This window comes from Nansenia antarctica, assembly GCF_963989245.1.
Source record: "Nansenia antarctica genome assembly, chromosome: 20".
Lineage (NCBI taxonomy): Eukaryota > Metazoa > Chordata > Actinopteri > Argentiniformes > Microstomatidae > Nansenia > Nansenia antarctica.
The window spans coordinates 9,180,502-9,199,619 of record NC_137693.1 but is presented as its reverse complement, the minus strand read 5'-3'; the positions used below and the strand labels follow the sequence as shown (position 1 = coordinate 9,199,619).

The 19,118-nt window shown below is 49.4% G+C and overlaps 1 protein-coding gene across 1 annotated transcript in view; it reads right to left on the bottom strand.

Annotated features, from left to right (window-relative positions):
* Positions 1 to 6,219: 6,219 nt before the first annotated feature.
* Positions 6,220 to 19,118, bottom strand: part of fnip1 (folliculin interacting protein 1) — a gene marked incomplete at both ends in the record, with an annotated part of 44,426 nt that continues 31,527 nt past the window's right edge. The window contains 10 exons of the mRNA XM_080549417.1: positions 6,220 to 6,298; positions 6,813 to 6,928; positions 7,218 to 7,415; positions 8,383 to 8,548; positions 8,818 to 9,600; positions 9,739 to 9,968; positions 10,119 to 10,492; positions 10,601 to 10,978; positions 13,431 to 13,600; positions 14,284 to 14,430. Of these exons, the coding sequence (XP_080405543.1) occupies positions 6,220 to 6,298; positions 6,813 to 6,928; positions 7,218 to 7,415; positions 8,383 to 8,548; positions 8,818 to 9,600; positions 9,739 to 9,968; positions 10,119 to 10,492; positions 10,601 to 10,978; positions 13,431 to 13,600; positions 14,284 to 14,430 (2,641 nt within the window). The remainder of the gene's footprint in view (positions 6,299 to 6,812; positions 6,929 to 7,217; positions 7,416 to 8,382; positions 8,549 to 8,817; positions 9,601 to 9,738; positions 9,969 to 10,118; positions 10,493 to 10,600; positions 10,979 to 13,430; positions 13,601 to 14,283; positions 14,431 to 19,118) is intronic.

The window sequence follows — 19,118 nt, the reverse complement described above, 5'->3', positions numbered from 1 at the left end:
GTCGTCGTGACTAGTCGACTAATCGTGGCAGCCTTAGGCGGAGCACAATAATGCACATACCATATCATCATCACAAGGTTCATGGTTCGATTCCGAGACTCAAGGCATGCTGCATGTCATCCCTCCTCTCTCACCCCTCCTCCTTCCTGTCAATCCCTACTGTCTCTATACCAATGAACCACAAGACAACAGTATATCTAAGCCTAGTACAATTCACTGTACATGTTCAAAAAACCCACACCTTGTTTACTGTCATTCTCCCATCCAGCTGTGACCTCCATGTCCCACCTCAACCAGTCAATACACGAGGAGAGCAAACGCCTCTAACCAAAGGCAACAATTTTCACATCTCAAATGAGAGGCCTCGGGGGTCATTGTCCAGAAATGATACATTCCTAACTACTGAGTACTGTCAAAGAGACATTCCACCGACATGTGACTTCTTCGTACGTTGTAGTTCCTTATATAACATCTGGGTCGGTTTCCTCAGCAGCACTAGTAGCCAGCGTGGTGGTGGTACACCAATATCCTTTTCACACTTACAGATCCAATCCAAGCCAAGCTGAGCCAAGCTGGGCTGGTCTGGCCCAGCTACTCCTCCACCACCAGTACAGTACAGTAGTTGCTGAAACAATGCTCGAAAGGAAAATGTGAAATTAAAATATCCAAGCCAGCACAATGTCAAGCAAAAAAAAAAAAAAAAAAGTTAAAAGGGCCTTAGATTTATGATGTGTTCCCAAGGAGAACAGAGTGTCCAGCCCACCACACTGGTATGTGTATAAATCAGTGTTCTGACTGGGTGCCATCACCTGGGCCTGCCATGCTGTTGACAGGGTTCTGGGAAGACGATAAGATTCCCGTGAACATCTAATCTGTGCTCGGCAGCAGGGACGGGTTGCCAAGCGATGAATTGATGGTTGCCAGGGCAGGGGTCGATCCATTGAACTTACAGCGTGGTGGTGCATCATTTCAACTAGAATTTGGCTTGTAGTTGTTATTTATTTATTTATTTATTTAATGTTTTTTTTTATTTTATATAATGACTGCTGTTTTGGATGCCAGTTTATTGACTAATAGATGAATGGAATAATCAAACCCTTCCCGGCCTGCTCAGCAGCATAGTAGTGAACCAGGAGGGGTTGGCATCTGTACTGGCCTAGAGGATGGCTGTGAACTGTCCACTCAGGGGGCCTTGGCCACCAGCCTGCCTGCAGCAGAGAGACTCACTCATAACTCCTCCAGCCTGACAGCCTGAGAGAAACACAGGCAGCCCCCATGTCCAAGGTGACCAACAGAAAAAGCACCAAAGACTCCCAAACGACTCTATTCAAACACTCACACACTAGCATACATACTCACACTATCACGCCACATAGAATGAAGCAGTGTGTAGGGTAGGCCATGCATTCTCAGGGATAGGCTAGTAGTGTGGATATGTCAACTGTTACTTTATCCAAATCAGAGTTTGGCACTGAACACTGTTTGTTTATGTTTGAGGAGGAGGACACATGATCATGGTTGTTAACCTATAGCTGGTTTGTTGGCTTAGTAAAAGGGTCCTCTCGCAAAAGGTGTAAAGCAGGGCTTTCTATTCACGGAGTTCAAACAAACAGAGGATCATAGCCCAAACAGAGGCTTTTTGGAGTTGGACTGTAGGTAGCGTTTAACCCTATTGTGCCGTTGGGAAAGTGCTTACACTTGAAAATGTTAGCAGCTGAATATAGATAGCTATTTCTGGGGAGAAAGCACAGCAACAGCAATAGCAACACCACACAGCTGTGAGTTTGCAGCTTTGGTGAAGAGCTGAATCTAAGCATGGCAGCCCCCCAGTGCCTAAAAGATTTCACTTTTACAGACATTAGACTCCTACTCTAAACGGTGTTGTCTGGTCGTCCTACGGATGGCAGAACAATATTTGTCGTAAGTGTCTTGCCCAAGGACACATCGACATGTGGCCAGCCGGGGCTCGAACCGCCAATCTGCCAACCTTTTTTTTTTGCCTGCAGGAGAATGTTTAAAAAAAAAAAAAAAAACAGAGAGAAGCAGCAGCCTGTTCAAAAGTGGCGCCAGAGTGATTCTTGCGAAATTAGGGATGGAACCAAAATGCCAAAAAGTGTTGAGTTGGAACTGGCCTGTCAAATGTGCCAGAGGGTGAACAGACATTGACATTTATACATGTTGAATAGGCTACAGATCTCAGGATCAGAGTATCTGGGTTCTAACTAGTAGGCGATATCAAATGGCAAAAAGACTGAATAATCCTGCAAGGGGAGAAAAAAAAAAAGATTAGCAGCTTTTGGAAGACATGTCCTCTGTCTAAAATATGGAAGTGTGATTAGATATGCTCTTATCTTATTAAAGCTGCAGGGCAGGTAAAGCTGTGTATCATATCACCAGTTACTAGAGATAAACACATCTGTTCTCAATATGTTTATCAAGTTCCAGCATACATGACAGGAACAGGCAGAATGAATGAACATCTGGCTTCAAAAACATAAATTCAATAATCAAAAGTCCACAAGCCAACACTCTGTCCTGTCGTGGGTGACGTCATCGCACCATGATTGACTCTCTCTGTCTTGGACTTTCCGTTTCATTACGGTTCATTATGGATCTATAAAGCAATGCAATAACTTTCGCCAAAGAATGTCGCACACACACTTGCACATCAATAAAGCATATGGGGTTATAGTCAAGTCATACTCTTGACTTTACACAAACCCATCTAAGCGAATTGCCTAGTTAGAGGGAAAAGGTTACAGGCTAAAAGATGTGGGTCAGTGATGTGAAGCTAACATTAGCTCACCCGGGCTATCGCCTTGCTTTGCTTACCTCTGCAGTCCGTAGACACGGGGCTTTCCTCAGAGCGTGTTTGAAAGAGGTTTCCATCGATCCAGCCATTGTCAGAACTTCATAACCGATAAATCAATGCTGTGGTGATCTCAGCCTGACTTCTTCTCCTCCCAGCGGGTCCCGGTGCTCATGTCCTCAAAATGCATGTCGCAAAACTAACATTTAAAGCATTTAAGCTCCACAACTTACAGCTGGTTAAACACGGGAGAGCAGGAGTGCATAGCTAAACCTACAAACGGCAGAAAGTTCTCAAGGAGAATTGTCGTAGAGAACCGCGTGCATCTTTGGCAGCTAATGAGAGAAGTCCTCCTGGTGAAAGTTGCCTGGTGTGTCTGTCTGTCTGTCTGTCTGTCCCTCTGCCTCCTCTCCTGTCTGTCTGTCTGTCCCTCTGCCTCCTCTCCTGTCTGTCTGCCTGTCTGTCTGTCTGTCTGCCTGTCTGTCTGTCTGTCTGTCCTGTCTGTCTGTCCTGTCTGCCTGCCTGTCTGTCTGTCTGTCCCTCTGCCTCCTCTCCCTCCTCTCTGATCTGACAGCTCTCAGCACAGAGACACAGGAGAGAGACTGTCTAACCCCTAACCCCTAAAATAATTAACTAACGTTCACTATTCGCGCAAAACAATCCCTTTGGTGTCAGCTATCCTATATTCATTGCAAGTTTGCAAATGTTCTATGCCCGATTATATCCAGCTTGTTCCGGGGAGCAGCAGCAACAGGCTAAGCTAACTTTCCCTCAGTTTACTCTTTACTTACTCCTCCCAGTTTCAAAAAAAGAAAGAGAAAAAAGAGACGATAACATGGACTGACAAGCCCTGGGGGGTATTCCATCAACATCGCTAAAAGAAAATCCAGGTTTAGTCTGACAAGTCTCGCGAGAGTTCCTAAAAATATCCAGGCATATTCTGATAAGGCTCGCGAGAAGTTATCAAAAATAAGCCAGGATTTTCTTTTAGCGACGTTGATGGAATACCCCGGCCCCGTCAAAAGCGTTCATACTAATGGTGTAATAATGCGATGTTTTATCTTCTGCACACGCTGTCTGTCTTCACCTCTATAACAACTGCCGTAATCTGTAACATTCATATTTGTTATGAAAGCAACTGACCCATATTTTTTGTTGTGTTGCTTTTTGATTTGCATTCAATAAAGTAAGTCACTCCTCCATTGCATAACTCGCAAGGCAAAGTGCGCTCGTTTTGCAACCCGGTCTGGCCCGCGGGTAGAATCACAACCCCCTGATAGGATTATGATACAGTGTTTGCATGTGTTTGTGTAGCCATAGTCCATACTACACCAGTCCATTCATTCTAAATACATACGAAGTGAAACAAAACTGTTTTCTTATCGAGTGATGTCCAATTCCTAATTCCTGTACATGTTTTGAGTCTGAAAGTATTCACAATGAGACACTCGAATCTTTAAACATTGGCATCTTTATTGCACAACATTCCCATAAAATTGGGAAAGGATAATTCAAGGAGAAACTATTCATATTGAAAGACATCATTATGTACAAATAAATGGAAATAAACTGAGAATATGTACAATTTACATGAATCGTTACACACCATACTAAATAATTTATTCATATATTCATGTATAAAGAGAAAAGTCGATATCAATTCATACCTTACAGAAATAATCAGGGGTTTTATAAAATGCAAATGAGTAGCACATGGTATCCTGCAGTGACTAAGCATTTTACATAAACATGTCAAAATCATTTTAACCAGCAAAATAAATTCTCCAAGAGCTGATGTATTCATGCCTCATGTCCATTAAGACTCTATTGCATGGCGATAATTCATCGTCTCGAGACAAATGGGTTCAAAATCAAATACAACACATTCATGTTATAGTTGATAAAAAATAAAAACATGTGGATAGAAAACAAAACAAAAAAAGAGAAACATTGGTGGTTTACATGTGTGGTGTTACATCTTACTTCTGTAAAATCCACACTGTTTCCTGTAAGTCAACCAAAATTAAACAATCGGAAAATAGTACAATTTACTCATACACATATTGCTAACAGATATTCCCTAAACTCTCCCTTTGAAGCATGTGTTACAGCCGTAAACATTGTATGAAGGTGGCAAAGCTAAAAAAGTGTATAACTGTGAAAATATTTCAGCATTTCAGTTTAAAAATATAGATCATTTTTTATTTGTTTTGTTAGATCGCAGTAGAAATGAACTCTAATTGTATTCCCAAGAGAAATACATGAGCGTTCCATCTCCAGGAATCAAATTACGTAGCATCCCTTTTTCAATAGAGCACAGCATTGCGTTTGCACAGTTTATTTTTGAACATTCCTCTGATTAAAATAACATAAAAACAATTCCCTCAGGCATCTCTACCAGGCAGCTATAAAAAGCAGTATCCATTACCCACAAAAAGATCTGAGGTAGAGTTGTACCTGTGATAAAAGAATGTCAAAGCTACCTTTAGTATTTTCAAAACATCAGTTAAGATTTTTAAAAATCACTGCGTATGGACTACCCAGATATGATCTAAATATAACTTCTCTAGGCCATGATTTGTGAAAACATGGAGTTCATTAATTTCATACTCCATTGGATTATGTATCATTGAGACATTTTAGGGCAAGGTACACTTTGTAAACAAATACATGAAGAAGAACACAGAAACACAATTGGCATAAGTAAGTTTGATAAAATTCTCAATGATATTTACTAGACGTAAAAGTAAAAAAACAAAAAAAAAACGTATCATGACCATTCCTTTTGCAGGGAGTTCTTTGCTTCCTATGCACGGGTTAAAGATTGTACAGAAGTAGATAAAAAAAGAAAGAAGAAATTGAAAAAAATAGAAAAAAAAAGTATTGATGTCTTGATTATTCAGACTCAACAGAAAAGTCTTTGGCTTTCTCGTCCTATAACAACAGTTTAAAACAGTCTGGATGCAGAGAAACATTCCAACCGTGAGAACGTTCCTGGGAGGCACTAGCCCAGCTGCACGCCTGTAGTTTTCCAGCAGAGCTTCACCGTTCACTGTGGGAGACGGTGTGCTAGCCTGCCCCCTAGTGGCGGAGTGACAGCATGACTGCCTAGTGGCAGCACTCTCTCTCTCTCTCTCGCCGTGGTTTCTGATCCAAGAGACTCTGTCCAAGAGGCCGTGCGACGCCCCGGCAGGACTCTCTCTGAGGCCAGCAGACAGCAGGAGGCTGTCGGCCCTGTGAACGGAGTCAGGGGTCAGACAGCCATGACGGGGAGCACAGAGTGGAGCACAGTTTCAGGCCCTCAGCAGTGTTCGAGCCATGCTCAGGCGGCCATGTTGGGGCCAGAGTGGAGCACAGTTTCCTGTTGATTGGCAGGAGTCACCCCCCCCCCCTCCCCACCTTGCTGCAGTCTATAGCAGGATCTGGGCTACGTACGGAGAGTGAGTGCTCGCCACCGCTGCCAACAGTGGGAGGTCGCTGGACTCGATGCTGGAATGACAGAAAAGAGTAAAGCTAAGAACACATTCACAGGGTTTCCCATACCTTCTGAAACATCAAAGCCAAGGACTTTCAAGACTCAATTCCCTCAAATTCAAGGACCCAACATGGCATAGTTTGAGACAGAACTAGTTTACGAGCTATGTAAAACATTCTTTTTAGAGAAAGAGAGAGAGGGGAATTCAAGCACTTTCAATGACCCATGTCTATTTTCAAAAACTTTTAAGACCTTGATTTCTTTTTCTCAAATTCAAAAACTTCAAGGATTTCAAGGACCCATGGGAACCCTGCATTCAGTACTACATATTACTTAGAGATACATATCTACTGTATTTATACCTAGCAGAGAGTCTCATGATGGGTGTTCTCATACACCCCTTCAGTTAATTCAGCTTCAAGTTCTCAGATTATATTCTATAATAAAATATAATAATATAAAACATATTATTAAATATATATTATTTTTTTTTAAATGTTTTAACTAAATGTAAAATGAGAGCCTCACCCTTGGACCATGCCCAGCTCCTTGACGTGCACCCTGGTCTGGCCCTTCAGGTACTCTGCCAGCATCCGGCTCTTGAAGTAGATCTCCTGGAGACGGTCCTCAAGGTGCATTATACACTGTACACATGTGCATTATACACACACACAGAGAGAGAGAGAGAGAGAGAGAGAGGGACGTTAGAGGGATGTTAGTTCTTCATCAGACAGATATTTGTGTGTTACTTATTTGATCTGGTTGGATGTCTATGGAGTCTATGGTGTGTATGGAGTCTATGGTGTGTATGGAGTGTATGGAGTCTATGGTGTGTATGGAGTCTGTGGTGTGTATGGAGTCTATGGTGTGTATGGAGTCTGTGGCGTGGAGTCTACGGTGTGTATGGGGTCTGTGGCGTGTGTGGGAACGTACAAAGTTGGGAGAGAGGTTGAGCTTGTAGAGCTGGTGTGTGGACTGCAGCAGGCTGGACACCAGGCTGGACACCAGCACCTCCTTCCCCAGCTTGTTGTCCGCGGGCCGCCGCTGGCTGCTGGCCACCTGCACGGTCCACTTGTCCGTGTCCGCCACGATGCACACCGCCTCGGCTATGGGCTCGTCCAGGACTGGGTGCTGTAGAACCAGAAGAAGATGAAGATGATGATGATGATGATGATGATGATGATGATGATGATGATGATGATGATGATGACTTGGTCCAGCGGAGACCAGTATGTCTTTTTGCTTTAATTTAACCCAGCACACGCACACACGTGCACACGCACACATACACAATTTGATTCTGGGAAATGCAAATAGAGAGAAGAGTCTCTTTCTGCCTCGTGATTCAGTCGTACACCCATCTATGCTGAGCTTCAACATCCACACAAGCCAGGGGAGGCTGGGGGAGGTAGAAATCAGAGGACGGGGCTCATTGTAACGGATGGAACGGAATGAGAAATGGTATCAGCGTTTGATACCATTCCTCATTCCAGGCCTTTACAAGCAACCCATCCACACGTGTATCACAATAATAATAATAATAATAATAATAATAATAATAATAATAATGACTTTTATTTGTATAGCACTTTTCCTGCAAACATTGCAGCTCAAAGTGCTTTAATCATTATATAAATCATAATTAAATAATTTTGCCATTTAAAGGCAATATTCAAACTTGAATATATTTGCTGAGGTTGCATCCCTAATGTAAACTGGCAGTGCATTCCACAATTTGGATGCATAAAATGAGAATGCAGCCTCATCAAATCTCTTCTTTTGTACATGTGGAACACAGAGAAAGCCAGCGTCAGAAGACCTGAGAGCTCTATTGGGCTGTTATGCAAAACTACATGGAACGGAATTACATTCCATGCATTTACAATGTAGATCAATACAGCATACGTATGCAAGACTGTGGTCTGTGGACATCCATTTACATCCAAGACATTTTAGCAGGCGTCATCAGTCATAATAAGAAAAGGTAATCTATGCTAGGACCAGGGGCCATTGGCAGTCACAATGCTAGAAGAAGAAAGAATGACTTTGTGTATGTGTGTGTTGACAGTAGAGAGAGGGTGAGGGGGGGGTCTCCTACCTGGACAGCGTGGGCCAGGTCAGCCACGAGGGCCTGGCGTAGTGAGTCGTCGTTGGGCATGCCGTGGAGGACAAAGTCCGGCACGTAGGTGGGACAGTACCCTCCGAACAACGAACGGCCGAAGTTGGCGATGCTGGGTTTGGAGAAGTTCTCCACCAGCTTTTCCCTGTGGATACAAAAATACATTTAAAAAATATTTTAGCCATTTAGCTTTTATCCAAAGTGACTTACATTGCATTGAGTGAATACATGCATGTTTCAGTATGTATGGTCCCAGCGAGAATCAAACCCTGAGTGTCAGTGAGCGTGTGCGTGCATGCGTGTGTGAGAGCATGAGTGTGTGTGTGAGCATGAGTGTGTGTGCGTGCGTGCGTGCGTACGTGTACATGTGTGTGTGTGTGTGTGTGTGCGTGCGCGTGTGCGTGCTGTCCTCACCCAGGGAAGGGCACCGACACCTCCTCCTGCCAGTCGTCGTGCTCGTGGTCCGCCTCGTCCCGGTAGTACGCCTCGCTCTCGCTCTGCCGGCTCAGGTCCTGGCCCGCGTCCTCGCTCTCGCTGTCCCCCAGGGCGCTGTCCGAGCTCTCGTTGCGGGGGATCTCCCAGTCCCCCGCCGGGGGAGCGCCCGCCTTCCTTTGGTCCCCTTTGTGGTTGTGGCTGTTGTGGTTGTGGTTGTTGCTGTGGTGGAGGTGGTGGTCGATGTCCCCCTGGGGGACCGTCACCGATATGACGATGCCCTTGTCCTGCTCGGCAGAACAGCGGCGGCACCAGCCGGCCTCCGAGGTGTCTCTGGAGCCGCACCTGCACCTGGGGCGGGGGGCCGCCGTGACGCCCACGCCCACTGCTGTGTCCTCGCCCCCGGACCCACCACCAACCCCAACTTCCCGTCCCCCCTGCCCTTGCCTGCTGGTCTGCCCTCCTTCTCCTCCTCCTCCTCCTCCTCCTCCACCTCCTCCCGAGGGGTCCAGCAGCTCTTTGTGGGTTCTGTCTGCGTGGGGGTGGCCGTGCTCCCGGCGCTTGGCCGCGTCCTCGTCGTTGATCGTCCGGGTCTCCACCGGGTTGTCGAAGTACTCGTCGAACTGGTCCATGCTCTCCTCCTCGTGGACCGGGCTCCACTGGGGCATCTTGCTGGAGACGCGGAGGAGGGTGCCCTCCTTCCCCCCCAGCCCCCCCTCCTTGTTGGTGGCGTTGGCGTTGGTCTTGGTTTGGTCCAGTGATGTGCTGGTGCTGGTCTGAACTCCGCTCCCTGTCTGCTGTTGTTGCTGCTGCTGCTGTTGTTGTGGTTGCGGTTGCGGTGGTTGTGGTGGTTGCTGCTGTTGTTGTTGTTGTTGTTGTTTCAGTTGGAGTTGATGGTGATGCTGCTGCTGCTGTAGTAGCTGCTGCTGCTGCTCTTTGTCCTTTAAGTGTTTCTTGTGCTTCCTCATCACCTCCTCCACCTTCCTCCTCCTGCTCTCCGTGTCTGACTCCGGGGACATGGAGTCTCCGATGAGGAAGGTCACCTTGGTGGCTGGCTCCTCCTCCTCTCCTGACAGGAACACCGTCGACGGCACCGGGACACCCTTATCCGGGGGTTTCTTCTCCGGGGGTTTCTTCTCCAGCGGCGTACCCGAGGGACGGAACACCTTGATGGGCTGCGTACACGTCTCGGCCTTCCTCTCCTCCTCCACCTCCACCTTTTCCACCTCCTTCTCCTCCTCCTCCTCCTCCTCCTCCTCCAGGCTGGCTCTGGCTCCTCCGACCTCCAGCAGCAGCTCCAGCTCCGCCCGGGGCCCCTGCTCCGTGGTCTCTGTGCCCAGCACACAGGCCTGCTCCCTGGGGGAGGCCGAGCCCACCCGCACCACCGTCTCCAGCTTGGCCTCCAGGCGCGGGGGGCTCTCCGACTCCTTCAGCGGAGGACTGCAGGTCTCGCTCGGGGGGGGGTCCTCCTTGCGGGTGACGATGGGTTCGGGGGTCGTCGCGGTGCTGCGGTTGTGGTTGTGGTTGTGGTTGCGGCCCATCTCGAGGACACTGCTCTCTGACCCCTGACTCTGGCCGCTATCCTCCCCATCCTCCCCCTCCTCCTCCTCCTCCGCCTCCTCCTCCACCCGGGGCGCGGGGCTGCGTTCCTGGGGACCTGCCTCTGTGTGGGTGTGGGTATGGATGTGGGTGTGGGTGCTGCTCTGCAGGCTGTTGTCTGAGGGAGGGGGGTTACCAGTACCACTACTACTACTACTACTAATACTCATGCTGTTGTTGTTGACGTTGTCGTGGACAGCCTCTGGGGTCTCGGGGGTGGGAGGGGGGGTCTGCTGGGTGGGGGTGGCGGCGGGGGAGTCAGGGTGACCCTGGCTCAGGTAGTCCCCGCTGGGCTTGTGCACGGTGACCAGGACGTAGTCGGACTCCTCCACCTCGCCGCGCCTCAGGGAGGTGGTGATGAGGGAGCCCGGCATCACGATGGCCTCGTCCTCGGCGCTGTCCAGCATGTGGGTCTCCAGCAGCTCCGAGCAGCGGATGAAGTAGGTGAGGACGTACAGGAGCCTCTGGACCAGCTCCTGGCGCCGGCCCACCACCACCGTCCGGGACAGACGCACCGGGGAGCCGATGGCCCCGTACAGGTCACCTGACCAAACACAAGAGAGACCAGGCAGGGGTGAAGGGTTAATACCATTTACATTGACATTGACATTTTTGGGGCATTTAGCCAGAAGTTTAGCTGCCTTCTTCCAAAGCGACTTGCAATCGATACATTTGGCTAAGCCAAAGTAAGTGAATCATCAGTTCAAGAGTAGTCTAGCTCAGGCCAGGGGCCATTGGCAGTTGTGATAGAAGAAAAAATAATCATTTGGGGAAACAGTACAAGTAGAAGCAGTAGAAGTCTTAGGAGACACAGTATAGGGGGAAGCAGGTGTCTTAGGAGACACAGTATAGGGGGAAGCAGGTGTCTTAGGAGACACAGTATAGGGGGAAGCAGGTGTCTTAGGAGACACAGTATAGGGGGAAGCAGGTGTCTTAGGAGACACAGTATAGGGGGAAGCAGGTGTCTTAGGAGACACAGTATAGGGGGGAGCAGGTGTCTTAGGAGACACAGTATAGGGGGAAGCAGGTGTCTTAGGAGACACAGTATAGGGGGAAGCAGGTGTCTTAGGAGACACAGTATAGGGGGAAGCAGGTGTCTTAGGAGACACAGTATAGGGGGGAGCAGGTGTCTTAGGAGACACAGTATAGGGGGAAGCAGGTGTCTTAGGAGACACAGTATAGGGGGAAGCAGGTGTCTTAGGAGACACAGTATAGGGGGGAGCAGGTGTCTTAGGAGACACAGTGCTGGGGGTAGTAAGATGTCTCAGGAGGAGCAGTTAAGGTGTAGCCTGAAGAGATGGGTCTTCAGTCTCCGACGGAAGATGGGTAGTGACAGCCGTGGCAAACTCATTCCACCATGTGTGAATACAACAAAATATATTTATGAATGAATGAATGAATGGTCTTTATTGTCATTAATACAGTACAGGTACCATACAACGAAATTTAGGAGGGGGGGCTCCCCTGTTGCTAGGAAAATATATATATATATATACTAAAAACAAGAAGGGAAAAGAGCTGGTTTACATAAATAAAGGCTATATACACTATCCACTATACTATACTACTATACTATACAAATAAAACACTGTGCTGTACTCTATGCTATGCTATAAATATCCTAACATTTCCTATCTCTGAACCTTATGTACACGAGGGTTGTCATATTGCACATAGTATTATTGCACATTCATTTAAAGTGTCACAGTTTGCAGGTTTGAAATGTTTCACAGTTGTATTTCAGTATTGCACTTGATTACAATCGAGTAGCTGCCTAGATTGTCCAGGGCCTAGAACCTAGGTCTTTGCTGTGTTCAGGGCCTGAATGGCCCTAGGGTAGAATCTGAGCTTCAGTCTATTTGTCCTTGTGGACATGGTCCTGAACCGCCTGCCTGAGGGCAGCCGAACAAAGTGTTCGTTCCCAGGGTGGGATGGGTCTCTGGAGATCTTGAAGGCCTTCCTGAGGCAGCGTGTATGTGTCTATGTGTAGAATGTGTGGAAATTCTGTGATTTCACCATCCAGCTTAAGAGCTGTGTGGATCTGGACGTGATTTGGACGTGATTTGTTTGGAAATGTTTGTCATGAAATTAACGTGTTTTATTATTTTTCTTTCGTTTGACCACTAGGTGGAGCTGTAAACCACTTCTCCCCGAACCTGTTCCCCAGAGATAATTATGCTGTAGCTGGACATCTGACGCTTCCTATTTTCGGGGGCTGATATTCCTAGCGAGTTATTAATAAGTAGGAAAAGAGCATCTTCACGCCACCTGTAAGGAGACCCTTCTGGTGAGGCTATGTGATCCTCCAGTGAAGTGACGTTTCCTACAACCTGACAACACTCAGACAACACCCTCCCACCTGAGAAGCCTCAATCTGTCTCCTCCACAGTGAGGTGGACTCATTCCAACATCTAAGGTGGCACACTTTCACTCCCTGCAGTCTCTCTCTCGCTCTAGCTATAGGAGTGTGTGTTCTTACCTAGCTGAGGCCAGAGAGAGAAGGTGTGTGAGTCTGTGTGTGTGTGTGTGTGTGTGTGTGTGTGTGTGTGTGTGTGTGTGTGTGTGTGTGTCTGTCTGTCTGTATGTATGTGTGTCTGTATGCATGCGTGCGTGCATGCGTGTGTGTGTGTGTGTGCCTTACCTAGCTGGGCCCAGAGGGGGTTGTAGGGGTGTGTGTGTGTGTGTGTGTGTGTGTGTGTGTGTGTGTGTATGTGTCTGTATGCATGCGTGCATGCATGTGCATGCGTGTGTGTGTGTGTGTGTGTGCCTTACCTAGCTAGGCCCAGAGGGGGTTGTAGGGGTGTGTGTGTGTGTGTGTGTGTGTGTGCCTTACCTAGCTAGGCCCAGAGGGGATTGTAGGGGTGTGTGTGTCTTACCTAGCTGGGCCCAGAGGGGGTTGTAGGGGTGTGTGTGTGTGTGTGTGTGCCTTACCTAGCTGGGCCCAGAGGGGGTTGTAGGGGTGTGTGTGTGTGTGTGTGTGTGTGTGTGTGCCTTACCTAGCTGAGCCCAGAGGGGGTTATAGGGGTGTGTCTTGGCCAGCATGTCGACGCTCTGGGAGGAGTGTTTCTCCAGAAAGATCTTGATGGGCGGCTGGCCGTTGGGCATCACCGTGGGAACCCACGCCAGGTGGTTGGTCAGGACGGCGGTGAGGAGGGCAGGGAGGAACCTGGGGGAGAGAGAGAGAGAGGATGGGGGAGAGAGAGAGGATGGGGGAGAGAGAGAGAAGAGGGGGGGAGAGAGAGAGGAAGGGAAGGTCAGGTCAGGGCACACACACACACACACACACAGATAGAGAGACAGACAGAGAGATGGACAGACACACAGACAGACACACGTAAACGTCCCTGTCCAGAGCCCCCTCTCCCTTGACAAGCAGAAATTGCAACTGGGTTGCCATGGGTTACTTTGGGACACACACACAAACAACACTTTCACTAGCCCTGATTCACTTCTCTCAGCCTCCACCACGGCTCTGCGTGCTGCTTCCCTCTCTCTCACACACACACACACAGACACACACTCCTCTTTGCTGCCTTCTTGTCTCATGATTCATGCGTCATGTCGGTCAGCGTGAATCATGCTTTGAAATCTCTGCTGACACAGAGAGAGAGAGAGGTGGGGGAGAGAGAAAGCGAGAGAGGGAGGGAGGGGGAGAGAGAGAGGGAGAGACAGACAGAGAGTGAGAGAGAGGGAAAGAGTGAGACAGAGAGAGAGAGAGGGAAAGAGAGAGAGAGACAGAGAGAGAGAGGGAAAGAGAGAGAGAGAGAGGGAAAGAAAGAGAGAGACAGAGAGAGAGAGAGAGAGACAGAGAGAGAGAGAGAGAGAGAGACAGAAGCAGTGTCACTCAACTGGTTCTTGGAGGCCTGCTCCATCAGCAGGGCCAGCTCCCTCATGAACTGTCCACAGAGCTGGTTCTTCTCCGGAGCCCCCGACATCATGGTGAGCCACACGGGCTCGGCCACACGGGGCATGGTGTAGAGGTTGACTATGGTGGTCCTGGAGGAGAGACAGAGAGAGAGAGAGGGAGAGAGAGAGAGGGAGAGACAGAGAGAGAGACAGAGGGACGGACAGAGAGAGAGAGAGAGAGAAACAGCACGGTCATTGTCTGGGAGGGAACAAGCGGTCCACAGTCCTCCTCAGGCCCCCAGGCCTACATAGCACAGGGAGACCCCTCAGAGGAGAGCGTCTGGACATTCCTCCCGGGCCCCGGGGGGGGGGGGAGGGGGGCACAGCGGGGCAGGCAGAGGGCCAGGGCTTTACACAACGCCCGGGGAATCTCTGAGGACGGGGAGGAATGTGTGGAAGGAGGGCGTTCAGGAGCTGAGATGATGTGTTGCTGCTGACTGTCTGAGGAAAACAAGACAAGCCTAACGAAGCCTTTCTGCGGAACTGCCTGCCTGCTTGCCTGCCTGCCTGCCTGCCTGCCTGCTTGCCTGCTTGCCTGCCTGCCTGCCTGCCTGCCTGTCTGCCTGCCTGCCTGCCTGCCTGTCTGCCTGCCTGTCTGCCTGCCTGCCTGCCTGCTTGCCAGCCTGTCCCTTGTTTAGGAGGGGGGTGGCGACAGTTACTCACCTTTCTTAGTTTTTTTTTCTCCGTTCATTGTTCATGTGTTTTGATATACAGTGGGTTGACACCTCGGTGAAAATGCACTTTAAAACCAAGTAAACTTGAAACTAACAATGAGCTCATGCTCGTTAGCATGAGATAGCAGGTGGTATAGGGACAGAAACTACAACTCTTGGTTGAGAATAGTAGTTTATTTCCTTACAGCACTGTCAAACTGTTTGGTCCAACAGACTGGGAACAGTCCAATTAAATGGTTATAAAAAAAAATATATATATATATATATAAAAATAAAATAAAAACGGCCAGCGCTGACTCTGCAATGATAATCATTTCTGCAGTAATTGGCAGCAGTCTTGGGACGTACCGGGTGATCGAGGCACGGGTTGTATCGCGTATCCGTGTCTATTAACCTACTTTACTTGAAACCGGCGGTCATGTTTCCTGACAGAGTGAAAACCAAGTGTGTGTTTCCTGTTTCAACATTAGAGTTGTTGACACACATTTATTATTTCAGACTGCTGATGCCCTTAAAAGAACAGGTCACTAACGAATCGCTGATGCCCTTAAAAACAGGTCACTAACTAACCACTGATGGCCTTAAAAACAGGTCACTAACTAATAGCTGATGCCCTTAAAAACATTTTAAATTTTTTTATTTTACCTTTATTTTACCAGACGAGACAATTAAGAACAACATTCTTATTTACAATGCCGGCCTGCCAACATGTCACTAACTAACCACTGATGGCCTTAAAAACAGGTCACTAACTAACCGCTAATGCCCTTAAAGAAAACGGGCATCAACGAACTGATCATTGCTAATTCGGTCACGCTACCTGGGAGTCAACAGTCATTGCCTAGCAACAAACCCTCACCCTGCCGCAATATCCAATATCCAATATCTAATGACCTCACCTTTCTGAGAAAAAATCTACACTAAACCTGAGTTAGTATCGCCCCGTCTCAGTACGTAGTAAAGGACCCTATTAAAAGCAGCCGTCCACGGTCCGGCGTGACACCTGGGCCAGGTTTAGACCGGGGGGGGGGGGGGGACACGGCCGGGAGGAGGCAGCGGAGTGGAGGGGACGCGGCTAGCTAGGATCTAAACTTACACAGCCCGGCTACCGCGGCCGTTCAGCTGTTCAGGTTGAACTTTAACAGTGACGCACCAGTGGAAAGGTACGTGAAGCCAGGAGAGAGGGCCGTATCCATGTCCTCTCTATGGCAGGGACTCATTCATACGCTACATAACATTACAAGGGTGGCATCTTTCAAATAGACATGGGATAAATATAGGAGTGGAGGAAAAAAAAAGTCATCAATCCATTTGGAATTTGCTTCGGGGGTGGGCGGGGGCTGTTTGGAATACACGCTTCCTTCCTCCTTTCCCTCTGTTCCTCCTTTCCCTCTGTTCCTCTGTTCCTCCTCTCCCCCTCTGTTCCTCCTCTCTCCCTCTGTTCCTCCTCTCCCTCTGTTCCTCCTCTCCCACTGTTCCTCCTCTCCCTCTCTGTTCCTCCTCTCCCTCTGTCCCTCCTCTCCCTCTGTTCTTCCTCTCCCTCTGTTCCTCCTCTCCCCCTCTGTTCCTCCTCTCCCCCTCTGTTCCTCCTCTCCCTCTGTTCCTCCTCTCCCTCTGTTCCTCCTCTCCCTCTGTTCCTCCTCTCCCTCTGTTCCTCCTTTCCCTCTGTTCCTCCTCTCCCTCTGTTCCTCCTCTCCCTCTGTCCCTCCTCTCCCTCTGTTCCTCCTCTCCCTCTGTTCCTCCTCTCCCTCTGTTCCTCCTCTCCCTCTGTTCCTCCTCTCCCTCCTCTCTCCCTCTGTTCCTCCTCTCCCCCTCTGTTCCTCCTCCTCCTGCCCTGAGTAGGTTAAGGGTGAAAGCAATACAGATGAAAAGCGCTGTGCTGTCAGACAACCCAGTCCACTCTGTGTTAGATCATCCGTGACGACTTCAAAAGGAAAGGAGGAAGGAAGGACGTCGTCTCTGAAGTATTGGAACGGGGCCTTACGTCGGCGGTGGAACCAGGATGCAGGGGCACGCTTGTCCGTCAACGGTCAATAAAACACTGTCAACGTCCCTCCTAGTTAGTCTGCTCCGGGGCGAGGAGGAACTCCCAAGTGTATCGACGATTCCCGCCGTTGGACTTTGTTGTTTTATGTCGGGAGGACGTAACTGTCCCGGGTTTGTCCTCTGCCTCCGAATATAAACAAGGACTGTATTTAGTTTGTTTTACGCTCGCACGCACACAGGCTCCACTACTCGTGTGTATGTACTGTACTACTATTGTCAATGTTTCTATTCCATTACCATAGTACGGAGCTGAGTAAATATGTCTTGAAGCTTCCATGTATTTAAGGATCGAAGCCCTATCATTACCGGCTCTTTGCATGGTGCTTACACGCAGGGATCAGAGAGAAAATAGACTCTGACATTGACTACATTCTATGTTTGTTGTTGTTTTATGCTTTACACTTTTTTTTTATGGTATACACACACACACACACACACACACACACACACACACACACACACACGGACACACGCATGTGTGCTGGTGTGTAGCAGGTAACATCGACTAAAACATGGACTCCCATCTCACTGACGCAGGTGTCACGTGCTTGGTTGCGGCGGGGGGGAGGGGGGGGTGGGGGGGTTGGGGGGGGGTCGCTGCCGTCCTTCACACCCAGGTCACCCAGGACACCCAGGTCACCAAGGCTCCCATTTCACTGAGCACAAACAAACCTGCAGCCTGCGAGGGATACCCCCCGCTCTGCCCCCCGTTCTGCCCCGCGATGCCTACGTGTGTCCCCCACCCCCCCCCCCCCCCCCTGCCTGCGTCAGACCGCATCGCCCCCCCGGCGTTCCTTCCATGTAGCTCTTATGTTTCCATGACCTCAACGTGTCGGTGTTAGTGGCTAACAGGCTAACAGGCTAGCAGGCTAGCACCGAACAGAGATCCTGTGGGGGGGGGGGGGGGGGGGGGGGATATGGGATATCCAGCGCGGCAGGGGGTGGGACATTACAGATATGTTTATCCTCGTGCAATCTTCATTCCTGACGCTGGCACTGACCTATTATTTACTATTCTGGTCGCCGTGGACACGGAGCCTGAGGGGGATAGAGTTTCCTCGGACGGGAGTCGGGTTGCCGTGGCAAACGTGCCAGCAGAGCATATGACTGCAGCGAGCGATGGGAAGCCTTCAGATGGGAGGAGGAGGAGCGTGCGGGTAGTGGTGCAGAGAAACACACACACACACACACACACACACACGCACACACACACACACACACACACGCACACACACACTATGCCGCGGCCCACACAAACACACTCCACGCTGTGCCCGCCCGCCTGCCCACACACACACACACACACACACAACACAAAGACACACACACACACACACACACACACACACACACACACACAGCACCAGCAGGGTCCATCCCAGCATGCACCACTCCCAGGGTGTAGCCTAACAGTCATGGGTGTGTGTGTGTGTGTGTGTGTGTGTGTGTGTGTGTGTGTGTGCAGGCAGGCAGGGCAAGGTGCTCTCCGCTTACTCTGCAGATTATTAATGAGCTTACTTTGGCTCAGTCTGAGCAAGCACTGTGTGTGTGTGTGTTTGTGTGTGTGTGTGTTTGTGTGTGTGTGTACAGCTGTGGCCACTGCCCACTGTTCGGAAGGTCAGAAGCCTAACCCTAAACTAAAGGTGTTTATGGATTAATCAACTACAGCACCAACACCTCCTGATAGGCCAGTTACAGGACAGGAGACGCACGTGATCGTTATTGACTACCATGCTCTCTCTCTCTCCCCCCTCCCCTCCTCTCCCCCATCTCCCCTCTCCACCCCTCCCTCTCTCTCCCCCTCCCTCCCTCCCTCCCTCCCTCTCCCATCTCTCCCCCTCCCTCTCTCTCCCTCCCTCTCTCTCCCTCCCTCTCTCCTCCCTCTCTCTCTCTCCCTCCCTCCCTCCCCCCTCTCCCTCTCCTGGGTGAAACGCCAAGGGCTTCTCCCTCCCCGGAGGGAGAGTGAACAGGCAGGCAGCGTGTGTGTGTGTGCGTGTGTGTGTGAGTGTGTGAGTAGCGTACGTGACGGCGGCCACGTCTCTCTCTCTCACCTGAACT